The sequence below is a fragment of the Capricornis sumatraensis genome, chromosome 7 (assembly GCF_032405125.1).
Source record: "Capricornis sumatraensis isolate serow.1 chromosome 7, serow.2, whole genome shotgun sequence".
In the NCBI taxonomy this organism is placed as follows: Eukaryota; Metazoa; Chordata; class Mammalia; order Artiodactyla; family Bovidae; genus Capricornis; species Capricornis sumatraensis.
The window spans coordinates 42,789,064-42,802,148 of record NC_091075.1 but is presented as its reverse complement, the minus strand read 5'-3'; the positions used below and the strand labels follow the sequence as shown (position 1 = coordinate 42,802,148).

General features: G+C 38.7%; 1 protein-coding gene across 3 annotated transcripts in view; it reads left to right on the top strand.

The window, feature by feature from the left end:
• KCNIP4 (potassium voltage-gated channel interacting protein 4) overlaps positions 1–13,085 on the top strand; it is a 242,555-nt gene that overhangs the window by 224,113 nt on the left and 5,357 nt on the right. For all 3 annotated transcript variants that reach the window (XM_068975025.1, XM_068975026.1, XM_068975027.1), the window contains exon 4: positions 6,325–6,395. In XM_068975025.1, coding sequence (XP_068831126.1) covers positions 6,325–6,395 — 71 coding nt within the window. The remainder of the gene's footprint in view (positions 1–6,324; positions 6,396–13,085) is intronic.

Genomic DNA, 13,085 nt, shown 5'->3' with positions numbered 1-13,085 from the left:
ATGCCCCCTGCAGTGGAAGGGCAGAGCCCTAACCACTGGACCACCAGGGAAGTCCTGCCTCTGGGCCTTTGACTTCATTTTTCTCTCTGTCTGGAATCTCTCTTCTCCCAAACATCCATCTCAGTATCTCACCACCTCTGCTTTCATTCAAATGCCACCTTCTCAGTGAGGCTTCCTCTGGCCACCCTGGCTTAAACCTCAACCCCGTAAACATCCCCCGTGCCCTTTTCCTGCTTTCACTTTCTCTTTAGCGCTAAGAGCATCTAACAATGTATATTTTATTTATTTTTGTTGTTGCTTACCATCTCTTTTTCCACTAGAATGTCATTTCCAAGGGAACGGAATTTTTTGTCTGTTTTGCTCACTGCTCTATCCACAGGTCATGGAACACCGAGTGACAAGTAGTCCCACTAATACTGCAAACATGAGTGAATGTGTGGCTGAGTGAATGACATCTACCTCATCGTGGGGTGATACCTGTAAAAGCCATTTTTAATGGATACAACACTTGAATATTATTATTTTATACAAAAACTCGATTCACTTTTGGCTTTATGTATTTCGGTAGGTTGAAGACAATTTTGTGCGTGGATTATCAAAATGGAAATTCTCCCTTAAGATGGACTTTTCAAAGAATTAAATAAAAATTCTGAGAAAACAAACAGTGACCCATTATTACATGAATTTGCATATGTCATGGGGGACAACTCCCCCAGCTCATCTTGTTACTAACCACCCACACACAGGTATTGGGTCTGATGCCAGGCTTGTAATGGGTCTATTGTCTGCATTAATAACGAATTTAGAATATCATTTGTTTAATACATATTTCTAAATTATTAAAAATCACGGACTTTTTTAAAAGAATGATGTTTACTATAAACTGTCTGCCAATGTATTTATAGGCATTAATATCAAAGCCCTTAGCACAAATGGAAATCTTTTAGCTATTTTTGCTTATCTCAAATGAAAGTTATTACATTACAAATTGGATACAACTTCACATTAAAAATGTATCTTTATCTGAAAAATAACATTTCAACATTAGAGAACATCTACTTAAGCATAATAATTTGCAAGAGAGTCTTGTTATAAAGTCCAAAGGGATTTGCGGAAAAATCACTTTTGCACTTTTAAAAATCCTTTGAATATTCATGTTAATTGAATGCATAAATCTAAAAGCATCCAGTATTACTGAAGAAAATGAAATATTTAAAGAAAGATGACTTGCAATTTTAAAAATTAATATCGTTCATGCAAATTGTATCTTGCAGTGCTGCTAGAAAAGGGAAAATGTCCTAAGAAAGAATGTATTCTCTGGTGGCAGTCAAATCCCTGTTAGGACGTCCTCACACTTGTGTGAAGTCATTTATTTAGTTTGATGGCCTGAAAGCAACAGATGTCTCTCATTAGGAGTCGTAGCAATGATGGGACCATAAATCACAATGTCTCACCATTTCCTCGAGGAAGAGACTTTGTCATATTGCCAGAATCTCCTGCAATTTATACTGTGTCAGGCTCTTGAGTTTTCTCTACGGCTTAGCAGGATGGTTTACCAAACACAACTTGTTTGGAGTCCTGGATATCAGCACAGCTGAACTGAACAGAGGCTTCCTGTTTGTAGCGGATAAAGTATGTCTCCTATAAAACAAGCCAAGAGGAAACCGCATTACCTATATCATTACAGCAGTGTTTTCCAGTGCCACCTACAGGGAAGCCTAAGCTTAGAAGCTCTTCAGGCATTTTTAAAGCTCATGAAACTTACAGTCTCCTGGTTTACCCCTGCATGTGTTGTAGGAATTTTGCACTTACTTCAACTATATGAGGCACCCAATCAACAGTTATTGAAGGAATGAGTTTCAGTCAGAAGAATCTAAACAAGTATTTATTGAACATCCACTGTGACTTGAGGCATTTAGATGAGTTTTATGGACATAAAGATTTAAGTACTTTTTCCCAAATAACTGCATCCACTGAATACACTTCTATTTCTAGGAATTTTCGGGGTGATTTATAGAGGACATAGTGAAGAGATACTACCACTCACGTAGTGAGTGAACCCACCTTACTGCAGTCACAGTGCCATGAATTGTATATCCAAATGCAGTGAACTAATTCTGTATCTTGTGCATGAATTCAGGCGGGAGTAGGGGATGGTGGTGGGAAGAAAGAAATCAACCAGACTGATTTCAATCCACAGACCTGGAACATGATAACCAAGTGCATTTGTTCAAATATTCTGAAATATGTGTACCAGTGGCCTTTCCAATCAAGGGATTAGTAGATATTATAACTGTGGTCTGGGCATAGTTAGGTTAAAGGCACTGGACTAAGTCAAGAGTCCTGAGTTTATGGATAGACATTGCCAGTGCCAAGATGTGTGACTTAAATAGTTTATTTCTCTGGGCCTCAGGTTGTTCATTTACCAAATGTGGAACAGAAGCATCCTTAAGTTTTCTTTCTAGTCTAACATTCTATTATTTTTGATGGGGGGCTGTGCCACATGACTTCCAGGGTCTTAATTTCTCCCAGGGATTGAATCCAGCCCCTCAGCAGTGAAAGCCTGAAATCCTATCCAGTGGACCACAAGGGAATTCCCTAATATTCTTTATTTATAAGAGTAAGTGTTGATATGTCTTGATTTCATTATTGACTCTACCACTGGCTAACTAGGTGACCATAGCTACTATCCTTAACATTATCTATACCCATTTTCCACTTTTGTTAAATGTAGATAAATAGCTAAATGGTATGGAAGATCCTTCCTAGTCTAAGACTCCATAAATTTTGTCCCCTATCTGTAAAATTTCAACATTTAATTTTCAGCTTCACAAGTAAAGCTATGAGAAACTGAACAAAGTCAACATATGAAATTCAGTAACTGTTTTCATTGTTTGGAAAGAGTTGTGGTCAGAGGAGACATGTCAGGTCATACAGGAAGAACAAAGACCATTGTTAGATATTTTGAACCCAAATCTGTACTAAAATCTAGACTCCAGAATGCCAGTTACTCATCCTTTTAGCAGATGTTTGCTGAGTATTTAAGAAGAGTATAGTCAGATGAAGTCAGACTGAGATCCTTTTGTGGACAGTTTCCTTTTTCTCTGCAGAATCCATTTCTATGCACAGCAGACACTTCCGATGCCTTAGCTCTAAAGCTAGTAGCATCATTCTCCTTCTTTAAAAACTTTCACTATCTCCAATTGCCTGCTGAAGAAATTCAAGCTCTGTCAGAACCTCAATACTTTTCATGAAGTAATGATACTAGTCTTCACTGAACATGAAGTGTTAGTTGCTCAGTTGTGTCTGACTCTTTGCGACCCCATGGACTGGAGCTTATCAGGCTCTTCAGTCTACAGAATTCTCCAGGCAAGAATGCAAGAGTGAGTAGCTATTCCCTCCTCCAGGGGATCTTCCTGACCCAGGGATTGAATTTGGATCTCCTGCATAAAGGTAGATTCCTTACCATCTGAGTGACCAGGGAAGCCCTGAGCTTGAAGTTCCATTAAATTAGAAGTTCAGACCCTCTCACAGTAGAGATTTCATACACACACAAAAAAAAAATAGGAACTTTTTCAAATGGAATATATTAAATCTGTAAAAAAAATAATCACATTTATTTGAGGTGCTTGAAATGAGAGTGACTTGTCTATGAAGGAATAACAATGATAACTGATTTAGTGAACATTTAACATTTGCCTAAGACTGTTCTAAGAACTTGCATGTAGTATCTCATTTAATGTCTTCATGAGGACTCTATGAAGTACTGGAGAAGGCAATGGCACCCCACTCCAGTACTCTTGCCTGGAAAACCCCATGGATGGAGAAGCCTGGTAGGCTGCAGTCCATGGGGTCGCTAGGAGTCAGACACGACTATGAAGTACACATTGTTATCATTTTGTAGGTGAGGAAACTGAGTTACAGAGAGCTTAAACAATTTGCCATAGCCACATGATTAATAGTTGGTTGAGCTGAGATTCAAATTTGGGCCATCTGAGAGATGATACCATCTCTCCGCTTGATATCTCCTATCTAGGCTGGAAAACTGGCTTCATTTCCAGGAAACGTATCGAGATACATTTAGAGGAATAGGACATCCTCTGAACCACATTAGGGCAAACCCTCAGAGTGTGGGTCCGATAGGTCAAGGTTTAAACTAAACAACCCCATCTGAAAAGAATGGTAATTATTATATGCCTATGTTATCTTGGTGTTTTATATTTTAAAAATTTGCCAGTATTGTTTGTTCTGCGCCTTATATTCATGGTGAGTTCTGTTTGCTAAGGTAAAGGCATTTACCCTGACTGTATAAAGTAACAAAATATCTGCTTAATGAGCTCATTTTGAAATAGGCAAAATCCCTTTTTTTTCCCCTAAAGATAAGTTTAACATTCCATCTGTCAACTCATTTCTCCATAGGGCACTAAATAGTTCAAGAAGTCTATGAAAATATTGCTGAGAGCAAAACATGTTCGTGAAAAAAAGGGGGGGCTGGTAATTCTTGATAATTCTAATGGAACTTCCCAACAATCGCACTAAGTTGATTGCAATTAAAATCCTAGCTCCATACCCAAAAGGGTTTCTTCCTGCAACCTGTCAACACTAGATGGACATCCACCCTACTTACAGTCCTTTTATGTACTACTTAGGCCCAATTGTGGTATCTGTTTGGTTCATTGAAAACATATTAATTCATATGTTTAAAGATAAGTGGTTCCTCATATCATATTTTGGAGAAGGAAACGGCCACTCATTCTAACATTCTTGCCTGGAGAATCCCATGGACAAAGGAGCCTGGCAGGCTACAGTCCATGGGGTTGCAAGAGTCAGATGTGACTTAGCAACTAAACCACTATGTCATATTTAAAGGTAAGAGATGAAAAACAATGTCACCATTATTTTGAGAAATTGAGTGTACCGTTTACCTCATGAAATACATGGCCTTTAAGAGAGTTAACCAGCGGGGTGAAGCATTCAGGAAAATAATGCCTACAAAAGCCACGGCTGCCTGCAAGCTAGGAGAGGAGTCTGCACGACTTCTGACCTCCTTTGTCTGGAGAGAGAAATTCTCTACTGCTCCTGTGACTTAGTCTCTTGACAGCCTTCAAAAAGCAATTCATAAAGTAAAGGCGAACAGAACTTTTGTTAAATCCCAATAAAAATAAAGGATAAAAGTTATAAAATAGAAATAGATGAGATTTTAAACAGAAGATAAAAGGCTAGAGCCAATGATCTAAAAGGTTACTATTTTTTAATATAAAAAAGGTTAAGATAAAAGGCTAAAACCCATGAGATGAAACATTTAAAATAATCACATAAATTTGATCAAGGGTCAAGCACAGAGGGACTTAAAATGAAAACTGCACTAAGGAAAGAAAACAATAAGAAATATATATATATAAAATACATTTCAAGTAAAAGGCAGAAAGTTCAGAGATTATGGAGACAAAGGAAAAAAGGGAAGAGGAAGGAAAAAATCTCGAGGGAAATAACATACTAGAAGCAAACTCAGAGGAAGTTTTGGATTTCAGAGAACTTCAGTGTCCTTAGGTAGCATCTTGTGACCCTAGGACAAGCAGTCTACCATTGCCCAGTGCCTCAATCCTACCCAGGACCCAGGCAGAGCAGGAGCACCCCACTACTTGCAACTGGGAAACTTTAGGACCACACAATCCATTTCAACATGACCACAGAAACTTCCCAAATCACTCCTGTTTCCACTTCATCAGGCAACCTTACTGGGTATGGGCTAGCATGGTGTTTTGGTCAGAAATGCTTAAGTGATGTTCCACTCTACTGCCAATGGACTGTGTGGCTTTGGTTTATCCCAGAGAAGTACTGGGATACCTCTCTGAATCCCAGTATCCTTATCTGGGTTGTAAAATGATGAACTAATAATTACACCACCAATAATAGCAATTCATCTGTGTCTCATTATTAGTATTTTATTATTTCACTTCTTTCAGAGATAGTCCCTGCCAAGCACTAAACAATTTCTAGATTTGACTTGCTTAAGCCTCACACCCACCTAAGGTAACATTACTCATCCCACTGTCAGTAGCATCATCCAAGACGCCTGTGTATTCGGAGAAATTCCATCCAGAAACTTAGAGAGCTTCTCTCACCAGTGGTCTCTGTAGGTAACTCATGCCTATGAACCTCAAATTACAACCCTCTACTGAGAGAGGATGGGCAGCTGGGAAGAAAGCAAAGAAACCACAAGTCAAAGTGTATTCTCCTGAGCAGAAGAGGCTTGGACATGCTATCTAAATCTTTTGTAGGATATTGAAATGCTAACTTATTATTTTATTTCCAACATTTCAGACTCTACAACATACGCACATTTTCTGTTCAATGCATTCGATACGGACCACAATGGAGCTGTAAGTTTTGAGGTAAGTCTTTTAAGTTTCTTGTGTGTGTGTGTGTTTTAATAATGCTTTGACTTTGAATACACTGAAAGGGATTTAGTGCTGTTAGGGTGAAAATTTGTGTTTGGTGGTATAATTCTTTTTGGCTTTTTGAGCCTTTTATTGCTTTATTATTGTTGCATTAAGAATACTCAACAAGAGTGGACATCTTTGTCTTGCTCCTAACACTGAGAGAAAGTTTTCCATTTTCTCCACCGAGTGTGATGTTAGCTGTGGCCTTTTCATATATCGCCTTTATTATGTTGAGGTACTTTCCTTCTATTCCCAGTTTGTTGGCAGTATACATCTTGAAAGAGTATTGAACTTGTCAAATGCTTTTTCTGCATCTATTGAGATGATCATAAGATTTGTGTCCTTAATTCTGTCAATGTGGAATATTATATTACCTGATTTTCATGTATTGATTCACCTTTCTATCCCCAGGGATAAATTCTACTTTGTCATGGAGTATAATCATTGTAATGTGCTCTTGGATTTGGTTTGCTAGTGTTTTGTTGAGGACTTTTGCATCTGTGTGTATCAGGAATATTGGCCTGTAATTTTCTTGTAATTTTTTTGTCTCGTTTTGGCACCAGGTAAGGCTGGCCTAATTTGGAAGTGTTTCTTCCACATCAATTTTTTGGAACAGTTTGAAAACGGTTGGTGTTCTTTAAATATCTGGCAGAATTCACCAAGGAAGCCATCTGCGACTAGGCTTGTCTCTTTGGGGCGGTCTGTGATTACTGAATCAGCTTCCTAGTTATAGATCTGTTCATAGTTTCTATTTCTTCATGATTCAGTCTTGGTAAGCTATCTAGGAATTTTAGTAAAAGCTCTTAAATATCCTTTTATTTAAAAACTGGTAATCTAGTAAGTATATGTTTCTGGAAGTTCTGTGAGCTGCTCTAGCAAATTACTTGAACCCAAGTAAAGGTTTGTTGGAAACTCCCATCTGTAGCCCATGGGTCAGAAGCATGGGTGACAACCTATTCTTGCAGTAGCATCTAAAGCTGGGGGCCAGGAAGAGGCTGTCATGTAGAATCTGGCTCTATCTCCAGGAAGAAAGTATCAGAAGTAAGTTGAACTATAAGACATCTGGTGTTGGAGATTACTTGATTACATCTGGTGCTGGAGTGGGGAAATCCCCACTCACACACAGGAATTGTGTGCAGAATTGTTAATATGTATCATGGGAACCAGATAATTTAGAAGGTATGCATTTTTTTCAATTGGGAAGAGTGCATCTTACACATGAACAGAAATTTCAGTGAGTGTCAGAATAAAGGAAAGCAGATGATGGTGTGGAATCAACAAGGAAGGGTACTAGTGGGCTGTATCAGAGAATCCCTCCCATGGACCTGATGAACTAGGTCTGAAGGACAAGCAGGAGCTGCTAAAGAGGATAAGGGCTCAGGATGGGGAGCAGTGGGGAGTGAGGCAGAGGCCTGGGAATGAAGAGAAAACATTTGTTAAGTCACCTGGAAGATGCAACGCAAAAGGGGGAGAGTGACAGGAAAGCTGGGTAAGGAGGCCAAGGGCAGATCTCCACACATCTGAGGCAGGATGCCAAGGAGGCTGAACTGCAGGAGGTAAGGAGAAAGATAAGAATTGAAGAATTTTCAGCAGGGAAGTTAAGGTATGTTCCTAGAAACAAAAAGTCCAATTAGCAGCTCTTTATCCCAAGAGTTCCAACGGGCTCATGTCAGCTGGATCTACAGTGAAGGCGTTGGAGAAAAGGAGGCAACAAGCTCAGGAGGCATAAAAATTAAATTGGCACACTAACATCTCAACACTTTGTGGCACCAGGATGACAAAAGGGGGCACAAACTCCTGAGAGGTCATTCAGTCAGTGGCCCTGGGGCAGAGTGAGCAAAGTACCTTCTCGCACACTAGATGCTCGCACAGGTTGAGCGCTACTGAAATGACTATTCTGGGCCAGGAAACTCTGTGTCATCTCACAATGTAACCAAGAAAAATCACTGACAAAATAAGAGGAGAAGCCGGCAGCGGCTCAGTAAAGGTGTGGACCAAGAAGCCAGCAGTGGTCCATGGGTTGACCCCGATGCGACAACAGCAGTTAGTGAAGACGTGAGTCTATCATAGACTCCGTCCCCTGTCACATTTCTTCCACTTTGGCAGCCAATGATCACCTGTAACAATATTGTATTAGTGTTTGCTGCTCTTTACCAACGAGATTAATTCTGGCATGGCCTTAGTTTAGCCATAACATAGAAATCAAACATTCCAGTTCACCTAATAAAATCTTTCATAGCTAGGGTATGGGTAAGGCAGAGACTGCTAGTGATTTCATTACTTAAAATTACTTACATATTAGAAATGTACCGTCAATTACTCACAGCACATTGTATCCAATTTCACATGTAAATTTAGTCTGGTGTTAATGATATGAGACCATGCCTAATGTTGCTATTATAATATTTATGCAATATTCATCATAGTAATTGTGATGAATGCTGATGATAATTTGGGAAATTAGTTGTAATGGCTATATACTGTAAGCATGTTGGTAAAAAAAATGTCTTTTTGAAGACAAACTAATGGATGAATTAATAAATGTTAAATCAAAATCAAATTTAAAACTAGGCTATTGTAGTTATTTTTCTAAATTGATTAGCCATGTGAAAAGTCTCTAGAAAGTAGAAATGATTAAGAAATGAATGTATTTTGAGCAGTAGATCCTGGGAGGTACAGCAGAAACCATCCTGATGCAAGGTAAAAAGAAATGGAAGTTTCCTACTTAATTTGCTTAAAACCAAAGGGTGGAGTGGATAAGACAGGAGGGGCCCTGGATCCAGGTATGACTGGAGCTAAAAATCCCTTTGCCATCAAGTGGTTGAAACCCTGTGAGATCCTCTGAGCCTTAGTGTTCCTCACTGTGAAACATCAGCAAACAAAGCTACTTCACAGGATAAGAGAAGGATGACAAAGTGATGTCACTTAAGGGCTTGGCTGAGTGCCTGGTACCAAATATGTGCTCAGTATTTATTAGATATTAATCACAGCAGGTACTACAAAGGAGATTTTTTCCAATGAAGCCAGTTAACAATGACATTGGTCATTTTATTCCTCAGTGATCTTACAATGAACACGTTTAAGCACAGGCCAGATGATCGCTCTATCTGCAATGCTGTAAGAGATAGTTCTGAATCTGATTATAAAACAAGCACTTATTTTGTGTCAGTCACTGTACTAAGTATATGAAAATAACATTAAAAATAGTATTAATAATACCTACATACAATAAAACTAGCTGACTTGTTCAGCACTCTTCCTGAGTCAGGCATTATGATGAATGAATTACATACAGTAACTTAATCTTCATAGGTATGATTATCGTCATTTTAGCAAATTAGGAAAGAGATTCACAGAGAACTAAAGCAATCTGCCCAAGGTCGCACAGCTAGAAAGTAGGAGAGTCAGGATTCAAACTCAAGCAATCTGGCCCAGCATACATCTCTTAGCAATTGTGCTATCCTGCCAGTTCAGTTCAGTTCAGTCACTCAGTCATGTCCAACTCTTTGTGACCCCATGGACTCAGCACACCAGGCCTCCCTGTCCATCACCAACTCCCGGAGCTTACTCAAACTCATGTCCATCAAGTCTGTGATGCCATCCAACCATCTCATCCTTGGTTGTCCCCTTCTCCTCCTGCCTTCAATCTTTCCCAGCATCAGGGTCTTTTCAAATGAGTCAGTTCTTTGCATCAGGTGGCCAAAGTATTGGAGTTTCAGCTTCAGCATCAGTCCTTCCAGTGAATATTCAGGACTGATTTCCTTTAGAATGGACTGGTTGGATCTCCTTGCAGTGCAAGGGACTCTCAGGAGTCTTCTCCAATACCACAGTTCAAAAGCATCAATTCTTCGGCGTTCAGCTTTCTTTATAGTCCAACTCTCATATCCATACATGACTACTAGTAAAAACATAGCTTGGACTAGATGGACCTTTGTTGGCAAAGTAATAATGCCTCTGATTTTTAACATGCTGTCTAAGTTGGTCATAACTCTTTTTCCAAGGAGCAAGCATCTTTTAATTTCATGGCTGCAGTCACCATCTGCAGTGATTTTTGGAGCCCAAAAATATAGTCTGTCACTGTTTCCATTGTTTTGCCATCTATTTGCCATGCAGTGATGGGACCAGATGCCATGATCTTCACGTTTTGAATGTTGTTTTAAGCCAACTTTTTCACTCTCCTCTTTCACTTTCATCAAGAGGCTCTTTAGTTCCTCTTCACTTTCTGCCATAAGGGTGGTGTCATCTGCATATGAAGTTATTGATATTTCTCCCATCAATCTTGATTCCGGCTTGTGCTTCATCCAGCCCAGCAAACGAGCCACATATAGATTCCCAGTCCCTCACCTGAATTCCTCAGAGCCAGCTGAATTTGTCTTGCCGATTTAAGACACACAACACTGTGCATGTACTCTATATTATTAATGTCTCCTGCAGGATCTGCAGTATGCTATAATCAACTGTGTAACATTTGTACAGTAAAACTATTTTTGTTCAGTTGCTAAGATATGTCTGACTCTTTGCAGCCCCATGGACTGCAACACGCCAGCCATCTCCTGGAGTTTGCTCAAACTCATGTCCATTGAGTCAGTGATGCCATCCAACCATCTCATCCTCTGTCATCCCCTTCTCCTCCTCCCTTCAATCTTTTCCAGCATCAGAGTCTTTTCCAATGAGAAGACTCTTCACATCAGGTGGCCAAAGTATTGGAGTGTCAGCTTCAGCATCAGTCCTTTCAATGAATATTCAGGGTTTATTTCTTTTAGGATTGACTGGTTAGATCTCCTTGCTGTCCAAGAGACTCTCAACAGTAAATGTAGCAGAGAGTGCTACTGATCCAATGTCCATGCATTCTGCTTTAAGATCACATGATCAGTACATATTCCCAGCCTCTCCTCCTACCCAGATAGGTGGGGCCAAGGCTGAATTTCAACCAACAGGAAACTGGTGGAAGTGACCACATCTTCTCTCTTCCCATCTGTGGAAACCATGAGGTTACATATTTTGGTTTGCCTTGAAGCAAAGTAGAATTCTGGATCTCTGTTATGACTGCACAAAACAGAACAGCATTCTCACTTATATTTCACTGCATGTGAGTGATAAACAAGCTTATACTGTGTCAAGCTACTATGACTTGGATATATTAAAATAGAATTTAATGTCTTTTGATTAACATGACTGATAACAGATAATAGGTGATTAATAATAGAGATAAACAGATAAATAGATACTAGAAGTTTCATGTCATTTCAGTTCAGATTTTGGCATTAAATGAGTTCTGGCACCAAAATTCACCACCACCCCTATCTTCCCAATAAAGGTTCTTCTTCTTCAGTTTATTAAAAATATTGTTGGATGGGAGTGGTGAGTTGCAGATTTAAAAAATTAGGGCCTGTATTACTTGCCACATGTTAGAGATGAGGAGTTCCAGACTTAAGAGATGCTAACTGACTTATCCAAAGTCATACAGTTAATGAATGGTAGAACCAGGATTGAACCCCAGCTCTTCCTAAGGCTCTAAAACTTATGGTGAATATGACATAAACAAAGAGACATGAAGTAAAAGGCTGACAAATTCTAGAATATAAAAACCAAAAGATGCCTACTCGACAGAAAATCAGCATAATAAAAAGAAGGAAATGACAAACTGGGGAACAATATGTGAAGATATATTCCAGACCAGGAATAGTTTTACTAATATGTGAAGAGTTTCTATAAATCAAGACATTTCAAAAAAAATGCTCACATTTATTCACAGTAGAATGAATACAAATTTTAGTAACCTGAGACAGAAATATTAATCTACAAGACTGAGAAAGATCAGAACTGTGATCCATATAGTATTGACAAGCTACAATATTCTTATGCATAGATTTTGAGAAGAGAACTGGAAGGGAAATTTGAAAATAAGTATATAAAATTTATCAATGTTCAAATCTTTTGACTGAGAGGTTCCACCTCTAGGAACTCATCCTGCAGACATAGTTATTCAAAATATATATTATGTATATATAAAGTCACTCTATAGCTTTCTTTATAAGAAGATTGGAAATCTTTAAATAATTCATCCATGGGATACTGGCTAAATAAACTATGGTATATTCATATGTATGCAACGATGAAAAAGACAGGAATTATTTCCAAGTTTTATTGCTAAGTTTTTAAAACACACACACACACACACACACACACACACACACAAAGCAGCCTGTTACACTATCATTTTTGTAAAAGGAGAAGAAATAGATATTTAAATAAATATACCTTATACTCATATATGCACAAAAATTCTTCAGAAAACACAAGAAGGTACTAATGTCAGTTGTCTAGAGGAAAGAAATAAGGTGGATGGGGTCCAGAATTGGGAGGAAGATTTTTCATGAAACATCTTATATATTTTTACATTTTTAAGTAAATGCACGTCATTCATCTTTAAAAAATATTGTGAAGAAGTTGAGACAGGAAAACAACTACAAAATGTTGGAATGTAGAGCAAGAATGCAACTTTGCCTAGAGTCCACTCCTGGAATTCCCTTCTGCTCTTTCATTCCTACCTGACAGCGGATTGTCAATTCCATGTGAACTCAGAATCCACCATATTGTGATGCTAACCCTGCCAACTGAGCAACAAATATATATGAACTT